This window comes from Adiantum capillus-veneris, chromosome 5 (genome assembly GCF_014529385.1).
Source record: "Adiantum capillus-veneris isolate H3 chromosome 5, ASM1452938v2, whole genome shotgun sequence".
Taxonomy (NCBI): domain Eukaryota; kingdom Viridiplantae; phylum Streptophyta; class Polypodiopsida; order Polypodiales; family Pteridaceae; genus Adiantum; species Adiantum capillus-veneris.
This window is the reverse complement of record NC_140935.1, coordinates 151,112,991-151,140,406: the sequence shown is the minus strand read 5'-3', so window position 1 is coordinate 151,140,406 and position 27,416 is coordinate 151,112,991. Positions and strand designations below refer to the sequence as shown.

General features: G+C 45.4%; 1 protein-coding gene across 4 annotated transcripts in view; it reads right to left on the bottom strand.

The window, feature by feature from the left end:
* Positions 1-27,416, bottom strand: part of LOC147458291 (K-stimulated pyrophosphate-energized sodium pump protein) — a 109,463-nt gene that overhangs the window by 56,676 nt on the left and 25,371 nt on the right. For all 4 annotated transcript variants that reach the window (XM_086512959.1, XM_086512961.1, XM_086512958.1 and 1 more), the window contains 4 exons: positions 21,674-21,756; positions 21,542-21,587; positions 20,693-20,749; positions 20,564-20,618 (listed from right to left, as the gene is read on the bottom strand). In XM_086512959.1, coding sequence (XP_086369085.1) covers positions 20,564-20,618; positions 20,693-20,749; positions 21,542-21,587; positions 21,674-21,756 — 241 coding nt within the window. The remainder of the gene's footprint in view (positions 1-20,563; positions 20,619-20,692; positions 20,750-21,541; positions 21,588-21,673; positions 21,757-27,416) is intronic.

Below are 27,416 nucleotides of genomic sequence, written 5' to 3'. Positions count from 1 at the left end.
GGGGGACCTGTCGCCAATGGCCTGCTGTTCTCTTGGCTCATCTGCCATTTAGTGCTAACTTTGGTTTGCTTATATATTTTCTTATCCAAATTGCCCTGCCTACTTTTGTTGGAAAGTCACTTAAATTAATAAGTGAAAAATGTCAAAATAGGTAAAATAGGCTAAATGCACTGGAAAAATCCCCTAATTGATTCTAATGGATTCTGATGGGAATGCTTATGATCATGCTGTGTGCAACCAAAGGATATGCATCTACACTAAGTGACTGGACATGCACGGTCTACGAATAGACTCACAAAAGTGCCAGATCACTTCTAATCTAGACTGACTGGATTGACAGAACCCTGTTATGTTGTAGCTTGTCCACGGACACATAGGGTTGGATGTGTCACGTGACATCCTCTCCTTTTTAAAGTGAGGTACTGGTATCGAGCTCCATGGCTTCCTTGTAGTCTACCAACAACTCTGGATAATCCTTGAAAAACTCTTCGTCTACCCACACCGCTTCGTGGGTTCCTCGATCCTTGAACTTCAAAAAGTATTGTCTCACTTGCTTCTTCGAACCATGTCGAAACCGATGCAACAACACTTGCTCCGGCTCCATGACTTCAGCTTCATCGATGATCCCCGGTTCTTCTTCTTCCGAAATGTCCTTTGGAGGTGAACACTTTCAACCAAGAAACATGGAAAACGTTGTGCATTGACCATGAGGTAGGCAACTGCAATTTCATTGAAATCTCATTTATCTTTTTAATGACTGGAAATGGACCATACATACGAAAAGACAACTTTGGACACTTCTTTCCAACTTGCTTAAGACGTTGCTTCATGATTCTTAAATACACCCAATCTCCTTCCTTGATCGAAACATCGTGACGATGCTTATTAGCCTGCCGTGAATAAGATTCCTGAGCCTTGCTTAGCCGAAGCTTCACACTCTCAGAAATCTCATCCAATGACTGACTTTCAGCATTGGCATCAGGCATTTGACTGACCGAGCGAGTTAAAAGTGGTTGGAACGGACGGCCAAAAGCTGCCTCATACGGAGTTCGACCAATAGCAGAAGAAAAAGAGTCATTCAAAATAGCCTGTACCAATGGGAGATAGAGCTCCCGCTAAGACTGTTCATCATGTACATATGGCTTTAAAACATCAAAAGCCAATTGATTGTAAATTTCTGTTTGACCATCTGATTGTGGATGAAAAGCCGATATAAATTCAACTTATTGCCAAAATTTTCAAAGAGTGCGCGCCAAAAATTGGACGTGAACTTAACATCCCTATCTGAAACAATTGATTTTGGCAAACCACAGAGGGGGTACCAATGCTTAATGAACAACCGTGCTACATCTTGTGTAGTAACTGTGGCTTTACAAGGAATCAACATGCAAAACTTGCTGAAACGATCAACAATTGTCAAACATTGAGTGTTCCTTGAATGCAAACTTGGTGGTAGGTTAGTCACAAAATCCATGGAAATATCCAGAAAAGGTCCATCGGGAATAGGCAGCGGAAGCAAGAGGCCTTGCTGCTTATCCCGAGGAGCTTTTACTTTTTGACATATAGTGCACTGTGTGACATAACGAAACACATCTTTTCGCATTTTAGGCCAATAAAAGAATCTTTCAATTTTTTCCAAAGTGGTGTTCATTCCCCTGTGCCCACCCGTGAGAGAATCATGTGCATCATACAATATGGTTGGCCTGAGAGAGGGCAACACACATAAACGTTGACAAAAAAACAACAATCCATCACGAATGAGATAGTTGCTTGGCCCTTGGGAAGCAAGAGCCTGCAACCAATGCTTACCAAACTCGAAATCCACATACTGATTCTTCATGCTGTCAAAAAGACTCACCCTGAATAGAAAATGTGATTCTTGACTCAAGAGCCAAAATCTGTCCTTTGCGACTCAACCCATCTGCAACAGGGTTAGCTTTTCCAGGCACATACTCAATCAAACCTCCAAATTGCTCAAAAAATTGTGACCACCGTTCTTGGCGATCACTTCAATGTGCACTAGGAATAGACTGTAGCCACGTGAGGGCTTGATGATCTGTGCGCACTGTAAACTCTCTACCATAAAGAAAATGCTTCCAATGATTAAGAGAGTGAATGACAGACAAAAGTTCTTTATCGTAAACTGAATAATTCTTTTCCGTACTATTGAGCTTCCAACTAAGGAAAGCTACAAGACGACCATGCTGCTGAAGCACAAAGCCTATGGCAACATTGCTCGCATCCGTCCATACCTCAAAGGCATCATCCCAAGAGGCAAAGATAAGACACGGTGCTTCTGTCACCGCAACCTTGAGAGCTGCGAAAGCCTCAATGTTTGCCTCGGACAAGTCTACGCGCTGACGGCGAGTCTTTACCCCTTTCAAAACATCAGTCATATGTGCAGCAATGCATGCAAAATTCTCTATGTGCGAACTATATGTTTGACATAAACCAAGAAAAAAACGCACATCGTATGCAATTTTAGACAAATCCCAATTACGAACCTAATCCACCTTCGCCGGATCTAGCTTCACGCCTTCTGCAGAAATGATATAACCCAGATAAGTGACTTCAGTAAGAAAAAATCTAGACTTCTTAGCTGCAATGTACAACTGACACTCATCCAAACGAGTTAGTACCCTTTCGACATCTCTTTCATGTTGTTCCCACGATGCAAAAAAAATGAGAATATCATCTAAAAAGATGAACACACATACACCGACCATATCGCCGAAACGACCTACCATGAGACGATTGAATGTACCCACGGCACCTGTGAATCCAAAAGGCATAACAATATACTCCCATTGCCCTCGCTCGGTGCGAAAAGCGGTCTTGAATATGTCGCCTTTGAATACCCGTACCTGATGGTATCCACTTTTGAGATCGACCTTGCTGAAAACCTTTGCCCCATTGAGCCTATCGAGGATATACTCAATGCGAGGCATCGGAAACTTGTTCTTGACAGTCATCTTGTTTAATGCCTTGTAATCAACACACAAACGAGACGAACCATTCTTCTTGCGAACAAACAAAATAGGAGCAGCAAAAGGACTTACACTAGGGCATATGAATCCTCTAGCCACCAACTCCGTGAGTTGTCGCTCTAACTCTTCCTCCTGTGTCTTGTTCAATCAATAGGGAGCCTTACTGACAGGTTGTGCCCCCTCCATAAGCTCGATGCGATGGTCCTCCGGCCGCTCGGATGGGAGACGAGGTGGAAGATCATCCTGCAAAAAGAGATGTTTAAACTTCGTAAACAACTCTGAATACTTGCCTGGATGCTCTGGGAAACTGGGGCAGCATAGATGAATGCCGCTTATGCTCCTCGTTGTAATTCACGCTTTACCTGCACATGAGAGATGATAGGCAAAGAATGCAAGCCCTCTTCAACACGAATGATGAGGGGAGAATCAGTTTTGGCATGTAAAGTGAGAGTGTTAGCCTCCCAATCAATGAGAGGGTTGAGTTCACGAAACCATCTTATGCCCAAAATCATATCACATCTTGAGAGAGGAGACACAAGAAATTTCCTACTGAAAGAAGCTTGTTGAACGGTAAACATCACATCAAGGCACTCCTTCGTGATGAGAGAGTCCATACCAGGAGGGAAGCCAGAAACCTCGAGAGGAGATTTCTGACTAACCTCTAGGCGGGCTCTCTCAACAAGAGAGGGACTAATCACATCATGCATACTGCCTGGATCAAACAATATGATAAAATACTGACCCTTTACATGACCATAACACTTCATGAGGGACTCATCAATGTGTGTGTCAGAGTCATGAGAAGATGCAGGTTGGTGTGAGATAGTGCTTGTGGTTGCTGTGGATGCCTTTTGTTCTTTGGGTGGAACTGTCTTAGGATAGGCCTTCTTAATGTGACCCTTGACATGACATTGAAAAAATCTACCTTCTTTAGCATAAATCACTTGTTCTTCAGCCGTGATGTATCCTCCTACAATTCCTTGTGAAGCTTTTTCTTATGGGGTTAGCTTAGGTTTTGCAAGTGCTTTAGCCTTACCCTTAGATTCATTGTTAGAGTTCTTTTCCGAGGAATTAGAGGAAGAAGGGCTAGAAGAATTACCGTTCTTACCATTCTGTATGTTCTGAGAATTCTGTGGGGTTTTTCCCTTGTTGTGCTTCATCTCGTGTGCGAGAGCAATCGCTACTGCCTTGTTGAGATCGATTGGATCAAGTACCTCGACATCATACTTGATATACTCGTCCAATCCGTAAAGAAAAGCCTCCTTGCGCTCCGAATCCGATTTGCGTAATTGACTGCCGAGCTGCAAACCCGATTAGAGAAAGACATAACCGGCATACCATTTTGCTTGAGAGCGCGCCAATCGTCCTTCAATCGTGCGAGGTACTGAGGTGGCATAAACCGCGCCTTGAGCTTGTCTTGGAAATCAACCCAACTGAAGGACAGGGGCGTGAGTTCGTCGGCTTCCTCTAGGTGTGCGGCCAGCTGTGCCTCTTGCCATGCATAGTACCAATTGATCGCATCACCGGCAAGGTACATAGCTGCCGTCAATACCTTACTACTCCCTGTCTTCTTAGTTGTCACAAAATAAGCATTAAATTGATGCAACCAAGAATGAATAACCGTAGCATCCATCTTACCATCATACTTACTGAAAGTCAACTTCTCTGTGTGACTGGGTTATTGGAATCCGCATTGTGGCTTGCGCCACTTGAGGAACTCCCACGATCTTTGGTTGGTTCGAACTTCGAGGCAAGTACTTGTCGAACCAATTCTTGAGTACGTAGTTCTCTTTGAGCCTCACGCTCGATCTCCAAGGCCACTCTTTGAGCTGCACGCTCGGCCTCCAAGGCTGCGCTTCGTGCTGCCGCTTCCTCCTTTCTTTGTTCTTTTCTTTCTTTTCGTTCGTCGCGTTCGCATTCCAAAGCAATGTAAGTCTCTTCTTGTTTGGCCATCATGCTAATGCGATTTGCTTCTTGTTGTGCGGAAATTCTTTCGTTTCTTTCGTCGCGCTTGCGGTCCTTAGCTTCCTGTTGTTCTGATTTTCTTGCTAGTTGTGCCAGTGCAACTCGATTCGTTTCTTATTGTTGTGCCATCATGTCCAACATCGACTTGACCATCGCCTCCATCGAAGTTGGTACAACCCGTGGCGTAGATGGCGAAGGGGGAGGGTCGCAAAAATCTCTTGGTGAGGAAAATTCTTCGTCGCCTCTCTCATGCTCATCACCAGTAATCCATTCCGCTTCGGGTGACGACCATGCACTATGATCTTTGGTTCTTAAGTTCACGAGGAACTTGGGTTCTTGAGGGTCTTTAGGTTCTTGAGGTTTTCTTTCGCTTGCAAACCGTGTTTGAGAAGGATCTTCTTTTCACCCGAGTTCTACTCCTTTCCGCGGGCGCACCTCTTGGCGGCCTTGCGCTCACACCAAGGTTTCTTTTTCCCACCTCACGTCGATTCGCCGGCCGCTAAGTACACGGTCCGCTCCCAATGAGTGAAAAGAGACACGAGGGGAGGCTGGACAAGCCCTTCTTTCTTGGGATTCCTGTCACTCTTCAAAAACACGATTAAGAATCGACACGCCCAAGCGAACTTGGGATCGTGCGACCGCAACAAGCAAAAAAAAATTCTTGTGATTCTTGTGGTTCTTTCCTTGAGTGATACAGAACACTGTCAAAGCTCTGATACCAATGTAAGGTGCAGCGGAGTGAATATTTGCGCTTTGCTCAAGATGAGTGCTCCATAATGTGCTCAAGGTTCTTTTTATGTTCTTATGGAAAGTAGAGCCTTCCGTTCTTAATGAAGAGTGCTATGATCACAAACAAAGTGAATGGACACTGTGCATGTAAGTGTATGAGACTGAGAGATAGAGAGAGAAGAGAGATACCACACCAAAGATGTTTGTAAAACCCTCCTCCGAAGGCCCCACTCTCGTCGGCGAGAGTGGTCTACTATTGATTGCACAAACTGGTACAATGATGATGCATGTGACTGATGCAAGTCTAGGCTATGTCGACGATGACGACGGGGATGGCGAGGCCGACAATAGGGCTGAAAACTGAAGGCTTTTGACTGCTGTCCAAACACGCTAACTGCTGAAATCTCTGCAACTGAATTGCTGAAAGTCGGGGCTTCTTTTTTGTGGCTGAAAAACGCAGGTGGTAGCTGAGGAAAAACGTTGAGATGGGCTGCGTTTTGGGCCTGAAACTGAGGCTTATCTGCAGAAAAACGCCAAGGCAAAGTGGAGGCTGGCGATGGAGCAAAAACGCTACGGCTGAGCGAGGGAAAAACTCCAAGGCAAGCTCGCCAATGGCCTGCTGTTCTCCTGGCTCATCTACCATTTAGTGCTAACTTTGGTTTGCTTATATATTTTCTTACCCAAATTGCCCTACCTACTTTTGTTGGAAAGTCACTTAAATTAATAAGTGAAAAATGTCAAAATAGGTAAAATAGGCTAAATGCACTGGAAAAATCCCCTAACTGATTCTAATGGATTCTGATGGGAATGCTTATGATCATGCTGTGTGCAACCAGAGGATATGCATCTATACTAAGTGACTGGGCATGCACGGTCTACGAATAGACTCACAAAAGTGCCAGATCACTTCTAATCTAGACTAACTGGACTGACGGAACCCTGTTATGTTGTAGCTTATCCACGGACACGTAGGGTTGGATGTGTCACGTGACATCCAATGCCCTGGAGGAGCCAGCTGAAGAATCCCACTGACTGAGAAGAGTATGCAGTAGCTCTGACCAAATGACTATCAAAATGGTGGACATAGGGGACTGAGAGCTGAGAATGTGGGCACATCGAGCTTTCCACAAGGTCCATAGCGTGATGCTGCATATCGTGGTGAAAATTGTGTTTCGCAGGCAGAAATCCAACACGTGACTTGCATCTAGGATCATCTGTAGAGTGTCTCGTCTGTATCCTAAGAGAGTAAGTAGGAAGTCCGAATCTGTTGGCAACCCCTAAAAAAGGTGTCACCCAGAAATTGCAAAAGCCATGCAACTGCCCCCCACATCACAAATCCATCATGAATACCCACTCTAATCAACAAACAACAAACTGTCATCCACATATGGACAAACCAAGAAATAGTGCCTCAAGGACTCGAGCTCCAAAGTGCATCTCTAACAAGTCACATCATGACTAGTGTCTGTCGACCAAGTGCCTATACGCAATCCAACACCCTCAAGAGTCCACTACGTAAAAATTGCAAAACAAGAGGTATTTAAATAATCCCTTACCTCTATATTTTCAAGTATTATATGAACCCCTTATGCATAGTCACAAGGGACGCATCCCAACTTCCGAGAAGTGGGGACGGGGCTCAAATGGATTTTTAGTGTAAAAAAGAGGACGGGACAGCAAGTGGGAACGGAAAAGTAGGGACGTGAAGCCCAAAAATGGGCATCCCCTGTGACTATGCCCTTATGTATGCATTTTTGTAAAAAAAACTAGCCCCTATATTTGAAAATTTTCACTTTCTCAATTAAAAAACCCTTTATGTAAGTACATTTCTCTGTAAATGTACCTAATTATAAATCTCTTATTTTGTTCGCATGTGCTATCTTACACATTTTCTAGTGGACGCCTCGGGTCCAGCTATCATCCACATGAAACATATCGGGCGGATCAACCGCACGACCAAAACTGGAGGGCCTGGATGCATGACCAAAACTATCGTTGGAAAGCTGGTAGGATGCACTGATCCTACCACACCTATGGCTGGCGTGGACGGTGAGGTGGATGTCGAATCCGCAAGAGAAGCCTCTCTTAAGGGAGATAGTACTCAAAAAGGGATAGAGGGGCTCCATCATCGCTCAACAAAGTCCACTGTCACTCACCAGGATTCCAGTCCAATTGAACAAGCGGCTTTCCTTGCCAAATCCAGAGTCTCCAAAGTAATGCCTCTTTGGTACTGAACACAGGGTCAACACCTGATCTAACCACTCTAACAGGCTGCCAATGGGAAGTCAACTGCTCATCTAGTAAAACCTCTCCCTAAAACTCGAGTCTGATGTGACGTCTATGATGGCCAATCTATGCAATGTTCAAGACGAGAGTCCCCTATAGAGCATCAATTAGTACTCCCAAGTGAGGATCGAAGTACACCCACCATCTGTGATGAAAAGGTTAAAAAGTTTGTCCCTCAATGAGGACGTGCCAATCGGGTGGAATATACGATGAACACCCCCCGCAAAAACCATTCCAATCTGGGCCATGAGCTATTCAACAACTCTCTCATCACTCCTCCCACAAATAACCTAAAGAGGTGCGGTCCATGAGATATAGAGGCCTTTTACAACCAAACGCTCCCCAGTTCGCAGTCTGCGTCGCTTGGAGGTGCTGAGTAACCACTACTCAAGCTTTCTTCAATACACCCCCCCTTAATAACCATCCAAGTCCGGGCCATGAGTAAAAACAACACTTTTTAAACATGCAATACTTCCTCAACAAATAACCACAAGGGTCTGGGCCGCCATGAGTATAAGTGTCACGAGGACGTGGCAGGTATTAACCATGTCACAGAGATGTGGCAACTGCTAACCTTGGTTGTTGGTTTCTTTCCAATGGGGTTTATTTTATTTGTTTTGAGACCCTCTTTTTGAAGTAGCAAACGGTCGGACATTGTATGGCCAATGTGAACGGTATATTCACCCGCAGACGGGAAGTGGTCGGCACTGGAATTCGTATGGTAAGAGGATGTCTAGGCTCAAAGCAAGATCATATAGGTCCCCCCGTCGCACTTAGCAAGTTGGTGGATACTAGGAAGTGAACTCAATTAAGGCGTAAAGTCAAGGTGGGACTACCAACAAAAAGTATCCGACAGTTGGGCCACATTGCACTTTTGGATGCGGTCCAAATGAGGATAGATGGTCAGAAGACGAGTGGGAGCCCAACGGAAGCATCTCCTAAAATTTAGGGAACTGCTATTTTGGGCCGTGAAATGTGTTCGCGTCATTACCTCCGGTATGACTAGGGGAACATTTTATAACTCTGCCGCGAAGTCAACTGACGCGTCAGTTGGGATATTTTTAAGCGGCGAACCCGAAACGGGAAAATGCTTGTAAATGCGCCAAGTGTCACATTTTCAGGGACTTGCCTCTTCCAGAAAAATGGGCGCTGAATTTTTAAGCTGGGATGAGCCTCCTTTTGCATTTTGTCACAGGTTAAGAGCTATGGAGTGCTTCCTTTCCCTCTCATGTACAGTGTGGTGCTAGGAGTGATGCCCTGCACACTACACACTGCTCTCTCTCTCCCCTACGTGCAGTTATGTGATGCCCCACAAGAGGGCTACTCATTTGACTGATGTACAGTTGTGTGGGTTCATGCTTTTGTGCTAAGGCAAGAGCCTCCTTGAGCAGGAACAGGGGTAGCTAACTGCTGCTCCAAAGCAGGCACTGGTGAGGGTCATAACCTCACCGTACAGGTGCAAAATCAGCGCTGTGTATGCGCTGTAAATTCACTGTTTTTCAGCCATACGGACGCCAGGACCATTGGGAATCGTGCCCCACTGGCAGAGGACAGTTAGGGGACTGTTTGGGGCTGAAAACAGGGCAAAATCCAGTAAATACAGCGTGCTGAATTTACTGTTTTTGGGCAGGAAACAGAGGGTATACGCCAGTGCAAGTGAGTTCTAGCAGGGGAATTGGTTTCGCGCAAATTTTGGGGCTGTTATGCTGCCGAAATTTGGCCAAATCAAATGGTATCTAGGTGGATACACGTGAAGGATTCCCAGGACCTTACCTTGTAATTTACCCTCCTAAAGAATAAAGAAATACCGAAAGGGGCGCCAATTTTGGGGCCTACAGGTTGTCGGCGTCTGCTCGGAGAATTCTAGCTTCCGAGCCGTGTGTGTGATTAAGTGTTAATTCCCATTACAGGTCTCCTTTGCAAAGTGCTCTGTGTGTGTGCTTAAAGTAAAGAATTTCGGGGGAAAGCCAACGCCTACCGCCCTACGGGCCGGTTTCATGGTTCCGTTGCCGGGACATCAATCACTTTTTCCTCAAAGAGTGAGCCTGGATTGTTCAGGGTAAAGACACACAGTGCAGGAACACGGGGATTACACTATGGACGACAAGGGGAAGGGAATTATGGAAGAGGGTTCCTCTTCAAAGGACAGGCATGAGATTCCTATAGTTTTTGAGATTGGCGAGAGCTCACGGCCACGTCAGTCTGTACCTCCTGTCAACGTGAATGTCCCTCCAGTAGTACAGGGCTTTATGACAGGGCAACTTAAGGATGATGCGTTCAAGACTCAGTTAGTTGCCGCGGTGAATGTTTTTTCGCAGCTGGTGCAGAATCCGAGGTTTATGGAATTCTTACAAGCGCCACCAGTGCAACAGCAAAATAGGCAACCTACGCCGCGTACGGAGCTTGTTGATGCTCAAGCCCAGGTACTTCATGTGGCGCAGGAGGAAAGGGAACACTCGCATGTTGCGGAGTCGGGGGCTTCAAAGCAGGTTCCTCCCGTGCTTGAACAGGTGGCTAAAATGCCTATTCCACAGGTTATGCCAGTTCAGCCCGCCACTTTTCAGAGCCAGCATGCTGTCTTGAATGGACAAGGAGCTAGATACCAGGCTATGCACTCAGTTTTCCCACCACCCACGGTACATCCTGGGTATTTCGGGGGTGGATCAGTGTTCCAAAGTATGGCTGGTTATGCGTCTGGAAGTCAGCAGTACATGCCAGGAACAATGTTCGGGGGTATGCAAGGCATCATGCCAAACCCCATGTATGGTAGTATCGGCATGCAGCAAGGTTTCCACTGCAACCAGGGCCAGTTTGGGGTGCCACAGGGTCATTTTGGCATGGCTGGTTTTTCTGGACAGCAGCCAGATATCGCACCTCTAACGCAAAATGTGAATGGCCAACACGTGCCGATGATGCCTAGTACAGTGCCCATGTTGCAGACCATTCCGTATGACAATTTGGGGGCACTAGAGAAGCCGAAGGCTTACAAAGAAGGTGGTGCAGCGGTAAAGTTCAGTACCTTCAATGGTTTCGAGGACAAGACAAAGGCACTCACTTTCCTCCAACAGTTTGATAGAGCTTATGCGGGAGGGAATTTTACAGAGGCCTCGAAGGTCAGGAAAGCTGCCACTTTCTTAAAGGACAATGCGCTTACATGGTGGACGACATTGTTAATGCAAGGACAGGCACCCGCCACTTGGGTTTACTTCAAGCAAATGTTTGCATCTGCTTGGCTATCAAATGAATTTGAAGCCGATGTCCTCACAGATTGGCACCAGCTTACTTCAGCTTCGTGCAAGAGCTTGCTCGAGTACAATAGGAGGTTTTGTAAAGCATTACTCAGTGACCTCCTACAGATTTGTGCCATTGACAGAGCAGATATAGAAGTACTGTTGTGGGCTGCCTAAAGGGCTTCGCGATTACTGTACAAAGAACAGAGTGGCTACCCTTACTCAGCTTATGGAAGTTTCGAACACTGGTCTTGCCTTGTTGAAAGGAGAGGACAGTGGATTTCCGAGCAGTGACAAAGGAGGGCAGCAAAAGAAAAATTCAGCGAAGAAGCCTTTTGTGAAGACGGCTCCTGATGCGTCGCAGGGGTCAGAAAAGGCCACCAAAGCCAAGGATTCAGCCGGGACTTCTGGAGCGCACGCAAAGAAACAGAAAAGGAAGCCTTTTGTGCGCAAGTCGCTCGAGGAAAAGAAGGTCCTAATGGCTGAGAGCAAATGCTTTATATGCGAGCAACCTGGTCACTTTTCTATTAATTGTCCACAAAGGAAAAGGCCAGCTGACTCAGAGGATAAAGAAGAACAGAAAGGCAAGAAGCCAAAACCCACGGCAGGTTTAGTGCCAGACATGGTGGGTGACAAGCCCAACACAGATGCCAGTGAGTTATGCAGGGCATGGGGTAAAGTTAGGGATCAGATGGCACTCATCTTCTTTGATCCAGGTGCCAAAGCCAACTTTATCTCACCAGAGTTAGCTATGAAGCTGGGCATCAAAGCTGAAGAGATGGGGTACACAGCAGAGGCAGGGTTGGCATGTCCTGGCTACTCAGAGTGTGTTACTCCCATCATTGGAAAACTACGTCTGCATATTCAGTCGTATGTGGACACTGAAGAGTTTTACATCATGCCGCTGGAAGGTTGTGACGCCTTGTTGGGGATCCCGTGGATGTTCCGAGTGCATGGAGTCTTGGATGCCTACAACAAAAAGATCACTGTACAGCATAGGGGCAAAACTCACATCTTGGATGTAAAGCTTAAAGGAGAGTCAGTCCCTATTGTATCTGCTTCTGCTATCACTTCTGTAATAAAGAATCATCTTTCTGTGTACTTGATTTTTGCACGTGATGTCTCAGATAGTGATCAATCAAATTTATCTGTGTTAGATAAAGAAAGGTCAACATTTTTGCAAAAGTTTAGTGACTGTTTTTCTGATTCATTACCGTCGCAATTGCCGCCAGAGAGACCTGAGGACCATCGGATAGATTTGGTGCCAGGGTGTAGCCCACCAAATAGACCTCCCTACAGGGTTAGTGCGGCGCAGCAGAAAGAGATTATGGGCCAGGTTGAGGAGTTATTAGAGAAGGGGCTGATTCAGCCTAGTTCTTCACCCTTTTGCTCCCCATTGCTCCTAGTGCAGAAGAAGGATGGCTCATGGCGCATGTGTATTGATTACCGTGCGTTGAATAAGAATACCATCAAGAATAGGTTTCCTATTCCTCGCACTGATGATATTCCTGATCGTTTAGAGGGTGCTGCAATTTTCAGCAGGATAGACCTTAAGAGTGGGTACCATCAGATTCGTATAAGGCCAGAGGATGTGCACAAGACTGCGTTTAGAACGACATTTGGTCTTTATGAGTTTCTAGTGATGCCGTTTGGGCTAACAAATGCTCCTGCCACGTTCAACAGAATGATGGACCGGATTTTCCGCTCGCATCAACAGTTTGTTGGAACGTTCTTCGATGACATGATAGTGTATTCGAAGAATGAAGAGGAGCATAGGCGTCACTTGACCATTGTGTTCGAAGAGCTGCGCAGGCACAGGTTACTTGTCAATCCTAAGAAAAGTGAATTCTTCCTTGAAGAGATCCACTTTTTGGGCCACATAGTCTCAAAGGATGGTGTTAGAATGGATCCCGCAAAGGTTGAAGCTATCAAGACGTGGCCAGACTTGAAGACTGTGCACGATGTCAGGAGCTTCTTGGGATTGTGTTCCTACTATAGAAGGTTTATCAGAAATTTTGCAGAGATAGCATCGCCTCTTCACGCATTGCAAAAGAAAGAGGTCACTTTCAGATGGACCCAAAAAGAGATTTCAGCTTTTAGTCTCTTAAAGGAAAAGTTGACTTCAGATCCAGTTATTGTTTTGCCAGATCTTAGGAAGTCATTTGTGGTCCAGTGTGACGCGTGTGGCAGTAGCATCGGAGCAGTGCTAATGCAAGATGGACGGGTAGTAGCTTATGAAAGCCGAATTTTGCAAGGGCCAGAGAGGACTATGCAAGTCTATGAGAAAGAGCTCTTGGCCGTGATTCATGCGCTTTCTAGCTGGAAGCACTACCTCTTAGGTGCTGATTTTGTTGTCCAAACAGATCATCAGACCTTGCGATACTTCTTGACACAGTCAAAGTTATCCGAAAAGCATATGCGATGGGCAAACATTCTTTCCATGTTCCACTTCCAGATTATGCATGTGGAAGGCAAGAAGAATGTTGTGGCTGATGCGTTATCAAGAAAGCCACAAATTTCAGCTGTGTGAATTCCTTATCATCATGAGTTAGATGACATGAAGGAACAGTATACTACTGATGAAGATTTTGCAAGGATCTTTGAACAGTTACAAGAGGGGCAACATCATGAGCACTACCTCCTCAGAGATGGTTTTATGATGATGCATGGCAGACTTTGTGTCACTAGGCCACTGCGACATAAGGTCATGGAAGAGAGTCATGTCCCACCGTATGCAGGGCATCGTGGCATTGATGCAACAGTTAAGGCGGTAGAGACGTTCTTCTATTGGCCTACCTTGAGGAGAGATGTGGATGCCTTTGTGCGAGCATGCATAGTTTGCCAAAAGGTCAAGTTTGACAGGCAAAAGACACCAGGGTTGTTACAACCAAGGTGGAATCCGTACGTACGTACCTTACGATTCCGTACGGTACAACCGTATGGTACGGTACAGTACGTACCGTACGGTACAATACAGCAATTTTTTTATTTTTATTTTTTTGGGTGTTTTTGTTTTTTTTTTTTTTTTGGGGGCCATTTTCTCCACGGACCACTCGCGCTAGAGGCGCTTTCAGATTGGGATAATAGGGTGAAAGGGAGAGAGCCTTAGGCTTTTTTAATCGACCAAGATTACAATCTCTCTTTTGAAAGGTCTGTGAACTTAAATTTAGTGTAATTTTCTTTTTTTACAAATGGTACGTATATATCACGTACCTAAAGGTTGGTTCAGTACGGAAGTACGTTTCGTACGTACCTAAACTGTACCGTACACTACGTACCTTTCCACCTTGGTTACAACCACTGCCGATTCCGGATAAGCCATGGGAAAGCATTGCTATGGACTTTATCTTTGATCTTCCAAGAACGCCAACAGGGAATGATGGTATATGGACCATTATCTGCAGGTTCAGCAAGCAGGCCCATTTTATCCCTATCAGGAAGAAGATAAAATCTGATCAGATGGCACGTAGGGGAGAGAGAGAGCCAAGTTCCGAGCCGTGTGTGTGATTAAGTGTTAATTCCCATTACAGGTCTCCTTTGCAAAGTGCTCTGTGTGTGTGCTTAAAGTAAAGAATTTCGGGTGAAAGCCAACGCCTACCGCCCTACGGGCCGGTTTCAATAAGCACCACTCAATCATTCAATACTCCCCCCGCAAATAACCACAAGTGTCCGGGCCATGAGTATGTGCAGGCATTATCAAGCATCAGTACCCTTGCCAACAGTAAATCGTTGAAACAAAACCAGAGTCACGCAATTCTCAAATCGGCACCAACACAGGTTCAAAACAGATAACATCCATTTCAAACAAATTCCAAACAGCATCTTCAAACAATTCCCCGAACAGGTTCTTAAACAAAGTTCAAAAAGTGTCTAAATCAAGCTTAAAAAGCATTCTCGATGTATCTTGGTCCGTCGAGCTCGAAAAGACGACTTACTTTCCATCCTAAGACCTACACCAAAGTTAGTGTTAGGTTCCTTCTATAAGGTTGTAGCCGACCGCAGCATGGTCCATAAGCTCTTGAATGGTCTTGTAGCAGTGCTGGCAGTGCAATGATATAGCAATCACACTGGGCCTCCAAGGTTACCAACTCGAGAAGAGACACCTAATGATAGTTGTCCAAACACCTGATGACACCTAGGCCTCCAAGGTTACCAACTTGAGAAGAGACACCTGATGATAGCACTGTTCACAGTCCAATGATATAGCAATCACACTGGGCCTCCAAGGTTATCAACTCGAGAAGGGACACCTGATGATAGTTGTCCAGAAATTTCAAATTGTAATCTGTTAGGGTTTCCGTGGCAAGCACTTCGGATAACCCACTCTACCAAAAGTTGCACTCCAAAGAAAGATGTGTAACTTGGGGTAAAAAGTTCCTTGAAAGCTTGCCAAGTCCTTGGAGTGTGCAGCTTGGTAGCTATAGAGACCCACCACTGCATGGCACTGTCTCTAAGAAACGCAGTGTCTCGAAAGATCTTTGATTCTTCTGAGTAATTCCCCATGGCATAGATGTTGTCAAACTGTTGCGGAAACTGTAAAGCTTTTCTTGGATCTCTCTCTCCCAAAAAGAGAAAAAAATTTCTCGTGAAATTTGGAAGCACTATCTTACTCTGTCTACTCTTTGGAAGGACAGGTATGCTTTCAAAAAAGCACGACTGGAGCTCTAATACCACTGTAACGGGAGGGCACCACGTACCAACGGAAAAGAACAGACTGAACAGACTTTAGACGCTTCAAAACAACTAAATTGAAAGAGATGCATTGCACTTGAGACACGGAATCACGGAGTTCCACCCCAAAAGAGCATTGGCCCCAAACCCCGGCGCCCCTTTCAGTATTTCTTTATGTTGCTTCAACTCCAAGTACAACACCTATGGCTCTACTCTACATCTGGATGCGATAGAATGCCAGTGAGAGAGCCCACAATTCATATTTAAAGGCCCTAGTCCATCTAAAAGCAATTTACATGAAAAGCATCAAACCCGAAAGTATCTTGTCTGAAAGGTGCCGCCTAAAAGCTGTCAGCACAAAATACGAAAATCCGTACAACTGCCACGTCAGTATGTCAACGCATTACACGGGTGTTCGTGCAGTCTGCCACATCAATATGTCAACGCAATTTGCAGATGGTCCGTACAGCTACCACATCATCACTTTACACAAGGCTTCTGTGTGTGTGTGTGTGTGTGGGGGGGGGGGGGGGGGGGGGGGGGGGGGGGGGGGGGGGGGGGGGGGGGGGGGGGTGCTTTCTCTTTAGGCCCCGTCTAATGGGGTTCCATAAGTTGGTCGAGGTTAGGATTATTAATCCTAAACAAACTTGTTATTTGGGTCACTTGGCGAGGATCTGTAAGTTGGTAAGACTTCTTCTTCTGCTTCTAGTAGGGTTTAGGCCCCTTGGCCAAGATCTGCAGCTTGCCTAGAGTTAGGCTTGGGGAACCCTAACCCGTTAGGTCTTCAATGGCTTGATACGTCAGAACTCTGTAAATAACACTAGAAGAACTACGGTATAAGGCAGATAACACCTCTGATCCACTGCAAGGAGAAACCCATCCTCTGAATAGTATTATGTTGATCTGTCTGACAAGCCCATTCAATTGCCTCATAGACAGTGAAAATGTTGTCCAGATTGCAGCAGTCCTGTGAGGTTCGACAAAGGATTTTGTGTGAATGCCACGATGTCCCTAGCGCTGGGCACCCAGGCATCCAGAGAACTTTGGCTTTGGTCAAGCGATATTTCTATTGGCCAAGGATGCGCTCTTACATAGAGAGCTATGTGAAGAGATGCGCTCAATGTCAGGTCAATAAGGCAGAGCGCCTTAAGAAAGCTTGCCTACTACATCCATTGGAGATCCCAGATGCCAAGTGGCAGAGTATTTCCATGGACTTCATCGTTGGTTTGCCAAATACTAGTCGGGCCAATGACGCCATTTCGGTTGTGATCGATAGACTCACAAAAATGGCGAAGTTTATACCAATGAAGTCGACAGTAAAAAGCCCCGAGTTGGTGGTCTTATTTATCAACCAGCTTTACAAGCTATATGGTCTGCCAGAGGATATCGTCAGTGATCAAGATACTAAGTTCACTGGCCGATTTTGGTGAGATGTGTTTGCTCATCTTCAGACGAAGTTGAGTATGTCGTCTTCTGACCATCCTATGTCCGACGGACAAACTGAGAGGATGAATCAGACGTAGAGAACATGTTTAGAGCCTATGTCTCTCACAAGCAGTCTGATTGGGAAAAGTATCTTCCACAATTAGAGTTTGCCTACAATAGTAGCAAACATTCTATTACTGGATTTAGCCCATTCATGCTGATGTATGGATTTGAGCCTAAATCCCCAATTGTTATTGGCTTAGAGAAAGTCAAGGAACGGCAAGCTCGTAATTTCCTGTATGACATGCAAGAAATGCTCGAATTGGCTAAGGATAGTATAAGAACAGCTCGTGATCGAGTCACCACTTATGCTAATCAAAAGAGATCTCCAAGGACTCTTGATGTGGGACAATGGGTCTATCTGAAGATACCCAAGGATTCCAAGACCATGCGAATGGGAAAGCATTATAAGATTTCAACTAGATATTGTGGTCCATTCTTGATCACAAAGAAGATTGGCCAAGTTGCCTATAAACTAGCTCTTCCTTCGGATGTTAGTGTACATCCAGTGTTTCCTGTCAGTCGCCTTAAAATAAAATTGAGCGAAGCAGACGTTGTTGTGTCTATCAAGGAAAATGTATGGCAAGGTATGCAAACTGAGTATTTTTTTCAAGAACCAGAGGCAGTTTTAGATCATCGTACCCGTTATTCGCGCCAAAAGGCTTATGACGAGTACTTAATTAAATGGAAGGGTCAATCTGAAAGGTTCGTCCCTTGGGAAGCAGTTAGAACTTTGAAAGCTTAGTATCCCCACTTCATTGATGAGGACATCAATGGTTCTTAAGGGGGGAAGTATGTTATGTCCCGCTCACACGAGAGGGGATGTAGCCCAGACGCCGTCGGGATGGGCATCCAGTGTTCGGGCGGACGTAGTGTGAGCCCGGCCAGTGTGGCCAGCCATTCTTATAAAAGGAAGGCCAAGGCCCCACTGGCAGAGTGCCAATGGTTAGCCCGCGAGGCTAGAAGTGCGCCAGGTCACCTCAAGGAGGTGAGGCCGCGTGGTATGGGACGCTCGGTCTTACTGGTACACTCCTACGTCCTCGGACGCTGGCCCCAACACGGGGGGAGCTGGGGGATGGTGGCTATGGTCGGGTGGTTCGTCCGACGCGTGTCTGTAGGCGGTCCGTGTAGCCAAGAGATCCACTCCCTGTGTTCGTTTCACTCGTCCTACTGCAGCACCTCATTGGCAGGAGGAGGGTCTCACAAATGATTCTTGACAGCTTTTTGGGAGAGGTTGTGGACTCCAGACAGCCGCAACGAGCCACTTTGTTCCAGTAGCTGGTTGCACATCCAGCTACAGCAATTGGGAGTTGGCTTGTACATAGTGGTCTCTCGGCAGCATGCGCAGCTTGTGACCATCCTGTGGAGAGTCAGTGCCATTGTCTCTGGGATTGTCCTTTGGCACAGTAGGTTTGGCTTCGTGTCCTTCGGCTGATGCCAGCTCTTTCGACGGCACGGTAGTACACTTTGGGGGGCAGCTGCTTGGTCCACTCTCACGGGCCCGGCACTTCAGTTTGAGCTATCCTCCACCAGCAGATGATAGAGATGCAGGGGGGTCGACCTACACTCCATCCTACTACAAAGCTTACTCCACAAGGGTGGTGCAGTGAACGAGAGGAGTGTTGGGAGCTCATCTGCGGCCTGACACTCTGGTTCATCTGGCGGGCCCGCTGCTTCCACATCTTTGAGGCCCCCCTTTACCACCAGCACAGACAGTTCAAGATCTTTGGCTAGAGCTGATCCATACTCTCAGAGGATGGTTCGAGAGACTTCAGGGCAGCTCCAACCGCATGCACGAGCGTAGAGAGGCTTTCCTTCGACTCTGGCGCCCTGGGCCTTTCTTCACCATGGTCCAAGGTGTGCTCAGATGGCACAATCGTCCACCAGTGTGGCTCTTCCCCCCTCCCATCTCCTGATTTAGCCTCATTGTACATATGCTGTTTTTTCATTGGGAGAGTCTCCCCTTATGATTGTTGTAGCCCTCTCTAGTAGAGGTGGTTGTAGCCCTATAGGCAGTCCCGTTAACTGATAGAAGGATCTTTTTCTCGTCGGGGGGGGGGGGGGGGGGGGGGGGGCGGGGGGGGTGGAAATAAGGAGGGAAGTGTTACGTCCCCAAACATCAGGATGGGTGCATGACCTTTGTCCAAACAATGTGAATTGACCCGCGAGTGAACGCACCCTTAGTTGAAGGGAGGTTAAGAAGCGCGGTTAAGAAGTCCTATAAATAGGACTGAGGTCTCATTTTTAAGACATCTTGTGTGATCACCACACTTGGACTCTAGGCCCTTGGCAGGTCTACCCACACCCCTGCTTGCCGTGGGCTTGGTGGTATGGGACATCAGCCCTTGCGATCAAGGCTAACCTGTTAGCTGCAGGTTTCCAGGTTCAGGGGTGAGCCCATATTGGCTCAATGGCTGGGAGGTGAGTTTAAAGTCCGCTCTCTACGCTTGCCTTTGTGTGAGTATGGCTTGTATCACGTCATGTGTGCAGGATGGATCCGGTGAGGGACTAACAATAAGCCTTCTCAAAGTCAAGAAGCATGATAGCTACTGGCTGTCCCGACTATCGTGCCCACGCAACTCCCTCATAAGAGGTAAAGATGTTGCCCAAAATGCATTGATCCTACACATCTGTGAAGCATGAATGAGGTCAGGTAAAAACGGTCTCAAACGCATACTAATTATGCCGCGGCTAAAATCTTATACACGGAAGACATGAGAGTGATCGGCCTCCAATGTTGGAGGGACAATGCATCTCCGCCGTTAGGCATAAAAGAAATGAGCCCCGACGCCATAGTGGGAGGCATCTCTCCTTTGACAAAATATGCTGCAACCAGAGAGTAGAACTGGACTGAGCACATCCCAAAACTGCAAGAAAAACTGTCGTGTCAACCCATCTTATCCAGGACAAGAGGCACGATAAATACCAGCCACTAAATCATGCATCCTACATAAATCCTGGATGCTCTTTTGGCACCAAGCCATGTAGAAAGCTCCTTAGTCTAGATTCCAAGTCAAAAACCATCAACTGCAACTGCCAAGTATCATCAATGACACTAGCACCACTACCCAATACACTTCATGAACTCCAAGGAACTGAGAAACCAGGGGACAGGTACTCTAAAAAGATCCCTGTCTCGTGTGTTCGCGTGTGGGGGTGTGGGCGCACATGTCTACAGGTGCATATGTATACATAAGGTTATCAAAATACCTGGTTCATAGAAGAAAAAGAATCTTGAAACCAAAAGAACAAGCTCCCATTGAACCTGATGATCAAACATAAAAATCAAAATACGTAAACGAATTACATACAACACCAAAACTCTTGTCTTATATTTACCTTATTTGGAAACTTTCTCAAGCACTGAGATTTCAGTGCAACTTGCTCCAAGGTGTACTGAGCACAGAAAAAGAAAAAGAGAGACAAAAGCATTTTTAGACTCATATCATGCTTGACTCTGAAAGATATAATGACTGAGCACAATGCTTGAACTGAATACCAGAAGACTTGAGAGCCATCACAAAGCATTAATGGACTAAGTAGATCAAGAGCTGGTAAAGAAATAGGAATGATTTGGTTGAACAGAACCAGTAACCTCCATCAAAAGCAATATGCTTCAAACACAACAGCATCTACCCCATATAAAGGTGGATTGCCAGTAAATACACATGGTCTATGACACATACAAACATTGTCAAACTCCAAAATCTTTGAGAATGACGTACAGAAGGAAGAAGTCACATAGTCCAAAACGTTCTTCACAAAACGAGCATGGACGCTATTCGATAAAAAATCCAATCCAAGATCCTCAAGGTCTTATAGCATAAAAAGACTTTCCATCTGACACCTTGCAGTCCACAAGCCCTAAAAAAGATGAACACCAATCAAATGCTTGTGGGTTCAGAATAAAGGTCAGTTCTTTACGACCTTCAGCCCAAGGAAGTATCCACTGAAAGTTATGTTCGTCAATAATACCTTTTTCTTTGCACACAGCTTGTCTTATTCTTCAAACAGTGACTTCCACTTTTTTTTTAACAAAACTATCATTAACAACCATTTTGGAAATCCATTGAGGCAGTCACAAAGCAAGATGCTAGAGACCAATGTTTGCTTAAGACTTCAAGCCAGGGGACAATGCTACCACACCATTCTATATCATAGAACAAATTAAAAGACAAGCTTTCTTACATGATATAAAGAAAAAAATCTTCTGGTATCGCTGTGTACATCAATCCTGTGAATGACGAAGTCAATACATGCTGCAACGTTTAGTACTTAAATAAGACCATGAGAAAACAAACTTGACTAGTGAATACAAACCAAAAAATATTTGTAGCTCCCTCCACGAATGCTGTTGAGTAGCGTAAGAAAACACTATCTGGTTCTACTGGTCCTTCGAAAAGCTGGGGGCGAAACAAGAACTAAGACATGAGGTTCCTACTTAATCATAGATAAATTAAAACGATTTGTTTAAGGAACTATACAAACTTTATATGATTGTACTGCAAACTTTATATGATTGTACTGCAAAGAAACAGATGTACAAACGGTGACATTTTTCCTCTCCTAAAACATTATAATCTCTGTGCGTGAGTGTACTTACTCAATGGATTAAGTAAGAAGTGAATGAGAGAAATATCAACAATGTGCGAGAAAAACTGTCCGTGCAATTGTTGTGCGCGCAAGACGCTAGGAAGAGGCTCTTCTTTTCCTTTTTCCTTCTTCCCTCTATTGAATTCAATCGACTCAGGGCTTCCTGCCACTCTCCACCCCTGGTATGGCCCTCAGAAATGCACAGGAATACTTCACAGCACTAAAGAACACAGTTATCACCTCAAAAACTGCTTAAATGATCCACAGAAATATAGCTACATTTCTTTTACGCTTTTCTTAGATGTTCAAGTGGATACCTTCTGTATCTGGCATGCACCAAGAGTCCTAACCAACTACTGAAGCGTTCATTTTCGTCAAGTTTTGCATTTCCTTGAAGGATGTGCACACACACACACACAAACACACATGAAATGAAATGAAACGTTATATTAAACGTCTTCAAAAGGCCAAAATGACCTATGAGACCCCAAAAAGAATCATCTCCATAGAATCTGATAAAATGTCTTGGGGAAAAGAAAAAAAAAACAACAAAAATAAAAACTACCGGGCACTATGAGGGGGGTGACTAGGAGCTCTCTAGCACAAAACAAAGTTATGAGATACAATCTCATAAGGGATCAAGAGGGTATAAAACATCATCATCATTGTCCCAAGATGTCCAGCATCGGTCGCTTTTGAATCTCATCAATGTCCTCCATGATGAGTACTCTGACTGGGCGTCTCGACTCTCCTGTGCTGTCGTAGAGTAGTCCTGATCTTCTGTTGTAGTCTCCATCGATGTTGTGATGCTCCTGGTAGTCGTGTTGCAGTAGAGTAGTTCTGATCTTCTGTTGTAGTCTCCATCGATATCCTGATGCTCCTGGTAGTCGTGTTGCAGTAGAGTAGTTCTGATCTTCTGTTGTAGTCTCCATCGATATCCTGATGCTCCTCGTAGTCATGGGCGTCTGGATCTCTTGAGCTCACGGGCTCGGTCAACCAATGTACCTCTGGTACAATTGGACTCTGAAATCTGCTGTGGTGGCTGTTCCTCTGGCTAGATGGTAGCTAGTCTAGAGAAGTCTGTGATCTATCTCTGGGACTGTTTCTCTCCGCTTATCCCCTCAGTAGACCCTCTCCATGTTTGCACAACTCTATAAGATACGCATCTCAGATCCTGGTATCTCATAACTCTAAACAATGGTCGGAAACCCTCTCTGAAAAGACAGTTAAAACAGCCCCGTATCTCATAGTACAGTGGACAACGGCATACATAATGGAGCTGTCTCTGGCTCCATATGACATAACAGACATGTCCTAGCCTCCACTGGTACTCCTTTGAATCTACCAGTCTCAATCTCGAGCTGATGTGAAGATGTGCACATCTGACCAATAGCACATCTTGAGATAAATGAGTATCCATGTAGCTAGGACTGGTCACAAACCCATCCTCTGTAAGCTGGAGAAGATACTCTCTATAGAAAGTCATCTTCATGCCCAACTCATGTGTCGGCTGTATCCATGTCAGTCTGGTGTCTTAACTGAATCAAGTTTTGTCTAATGATTCTAGTGGTCTCTGTCCGCGTGAAAAACAGGGAGGGTGCATCCAATGAGTACTGTAAGGGGGGGAGTCTGTCCATAGTGAAACCAAGATGTCATCTATGCATACCAGTAAGATGCATCTCCTTGTGACGCTAGTTGACAGGAGGACTCCAATGCTAGTCGGACATATCTGTCTCTAGGGAGTTCCCAGATACTATGTATAAAGGAGACTCATCTAGTAAGTGCCTCTGCCACGAGCGGGGGTAGGGGTTTTTTTCTTTATGGGGGGGGGGGGGGGGGGGGGGGAGATGCAGCTAGCTCTGCGCAAATTATCTCATGTGGTGTTGAAGGTTTGGCTCTAATCATCCGAGATATCATAGAAACCAGCAGCCTTTCCATACATCTCCATCCCTCAGTGCTACAGGATACAGAAGGTTTCCATATTTGCACTTCATAAAGCATAGATGAGGTCACCAAAGTATTAAAAAGCCAAAGCTTCGTTCGGGGTTCCTAGAACTAAACCTGCATGCTCGTCCTCTGTTGCTAAATTAGCTTTATCTGAAGGAAATATAATTCTAAATGAATTATTGGATTTATAAGTGAGCGGGTTTTCTCGCTTGATATATCCAAGTACAACATTTCTAGTGCATCATTTAAAGTAATGATGGGAGAACTATGAATGGGAATATCTATAGGGCCACCAAGAACGGGTACTTCTGATGCGTCACATCGGAAGGGGTGACAATGTGCATCGGGAAGAAGTATTCGACCATCCGGAATGGACATATCTGACGCCTCATGGGATGGGTGACATAGAGCACCACGAAAGAGATTATACCGTAAGTTCAGTGAAGTATGATCCTCAGGACGAGCTGGTGGCAACTCGCCTGGCAGGCCCTCTAAAAAACAATCGGCATGAGTGTGGAGAAAATTCTGGCGTTCTTTATCAAGGTCAAAACATATTCGACCTTCAATCATCATTTAGTTTTCTCCAAAAAAATCGAGTAAAGAAACTGAATTTCATCAAGTACAATCTCTTTGCCCTTCATTTGTCAAAGTCGCTTTCTCAATCCGATAGTCAACCACTGCATTGTTCTTATGGTACCCAGGGATTTCGAGGAGGACGTCACAACCTCCCAAGGGCATTACGTAGAAGTCCTCGTGTCCTAAACACCCCTGACATAGCAAACGGAGTTTGCCAATGATCGGTGTAATCGCATCATCCCGTCCGGGTTCCGTTAGAACTACCTCCGCCTGTGGCCGCAGCCTGTCGGGCGTAATAAATGGAGCCGCCAATTCAAGTGAAAAGAAGTTGGCCTTGACTTCGCCATCAAAGAAAATGAGGGCTTCCTGATCTTTCACTTTGCCCTAAGTGCGGCAAAGTTTGTACTTTCGTTCATCTGATTCGGTTCGGGCCACACGCAATGTGGTACCAGTTCTATTTTCATCTGCCACATTCCTTTGCTGCTCTAGAACTCTCTGTCCTGTCTTCAGTCGTTCTTGCTGTGCCTTTTTGGGGCACTTTGCAGAGATGTGCCCATGTTCCCCGCATCCAAAACACTTCCCCTCTTTGAGATAGATAACCCTTTCTCTAAGAGTCTGTCGGGGACGTGTATCTTTCTTTTCTTTGTTCTGGGAACTCTTTCTCTTTCTACTTTCATTGTGAGAGGTCTGTTGGGTTCTTTGAGTCAAGATCTCAGTAGTGGGGTAAGTCAAATTTCCCAAATGTATCGCTAAAACCCCGTTTCACATGACCCATCAATTCTTCAAAAGAATTCAACTTTTGTTCCAAGTAGTAGTCTCGGATCTCTGTAGGAAGTCCGCAGCAAGACCGCTCAATCTGTTCCTTAAACAAGACCTTTGTAAATGAAGAGGCTGGTAGAAAAGAGTTCCAAGATCTCTCGCAATAAGCGTCCAAAGAATCTCCCTTGGAAATCCGAAGATGATTCCAAGCAGTTCGTATACATCGTTCGTACTCTCGAGTCAGCCAAGAATAAATAAAAAGCCTTTTGAATTTCAACCATTTAATCAGAGCTTTCTTGTTCAATAGAAGGGTGGACCACCATGTTCGAGCATTTCCCTTGAAGAAAGAGGTAGCCCTCCGAATCTTGGAGTGCTCTGAGTAATGTCCTCCGGAGAAAGCTATATCAAACTGTTGTATGAAGGGCAAAGCCCTCAAAGCATCGCGGAATCCAGAAAAAGTGTCACACTTAATTGACCGCCCACCTTCATTAAATTCTTGAACTTTCTTGCTTTTATCTTCGAGGAATTCATACTGGTTGTCTTTATAGAAATGCTTCTTCTTTGCGTAAAATCTGTGATCATCGGAGTCGGAATTGTCTGAGGATGACTCCTCTGTAGAACTGTCAAAAAACTGGGCGAAATCTAGACTTCTTTGCCTCTTTCTTGCCCTTTCTGAAGCTCTGCTTTTTGCTTCACTTGTCCATGTCTTTCTACGAGTACAAGTTCTGCTTTTCTGCACTCGTCTGTATTTTCAGCTTTACTCCCTATTTGAGAGGAGAAGCAATGGCCACAGGATATCTCGAGTAAATCTTATCAATCAGGTAATTCTTCAGGTGTATCACCCATCTCGGGTCCCTGGAGTACTTAATCAATCTGTTCACACATATGCCAATCTGCAGTTGACATTTGTACGTCTCCTCTGGCAAATTTGTTCGAAAAAAAATTTGCCCAAATCTTCATTCTTTTCTTCAGTTCCCGCACCGGATCTTCAACTTCTCTTTGCCTTCCCACACTGAGAGGTGTCATCTCTGTCGGATTCTTCACGAGAACCCATGTGTAATCTGGGATCCTAATGGCTTTATGCCCTGTAAGACAGAGCGATGAAGACGGGAGCGCGCCCGATGCGCAATGTATGAAGGGTGGGAGTGGCTAATAAGTCAAGGGTCGGGACACGAAGATTCTTTCTCAAAAGCTATGTGCGCTGTAAAAAGGATCAGATCCTCCGTAGAAGAAGAATCTTTCTGCGCTCTGATATCACTGTGACAAACTTGGACACTCCAAGTCAAGATTCTACCGTGAGATAGTAGAGATTCACTTCAAAACAGTTCACAATTCACAATTGATTCGACACGGCCCGGCGGAGTTCCGTGCCTAAAGATATTGGCCCCAAATATTGGCACCCCTTTCGGTATTTCTTTTTGTATTAATTTGTGTACAAAGTACAAGAGAGTGGGAGGGTTCTCACTCTCAGCCTCTGCGTCCAGATGCTCTGAGTTGTGAGGGCCCTGCCGACTTATTTATAAGTTACAAGGGATGCCCAAAAGCAGAGCCCCAAAAGCTTCTCTTTTAACAGCTTGTGAAAATAAAGCAATTAGTCAAAAAGCTTTAAAAGAAATTTAAAAACAATTCTGAGGGTCATTCCGAGGGACAATCGGTTTGCTATTTTTTTGTTAAGGAGTTGGCTTCCTCTTTCGGCTCTTTTGATCAAGGAGTTGGCTTCTCCTTTCGTCTAGTTCGAAACTCTTGATATGCTGGCGTAGTAAAATTAGACATCACACCCAGACCGCGTTGATCTTCCACGGGTGTTTTGATGCACTAAAATTACATACCCATGCAATCTCATCCAGTTAGGATTATTCACTAGTTGGCACATCACAATGCAACACAAATGCTTACATATGCATGTTACAATACACAACAAACAGCGCCGCTGAGCACTCCTCCGAGACAAACGGTCTGCAGTATGAAGCTACTTGACGACTACCTCGTCACTCCCCCCGCAAATAACCTAAAAAGGTTCGGGCCATGAGGTCAGAGGACTATACAACCAAACACTCCCCAAACCGCAATCTGCGTCACTTGGAGATTCAAGCATACAACCAAACGCTCCCCAGGCATCGGCCTACGTCGTTCGGAGGTTTTCTAGCATACCACGGAACGCTCCCCAGATATCGGTCTGCATCGTTCC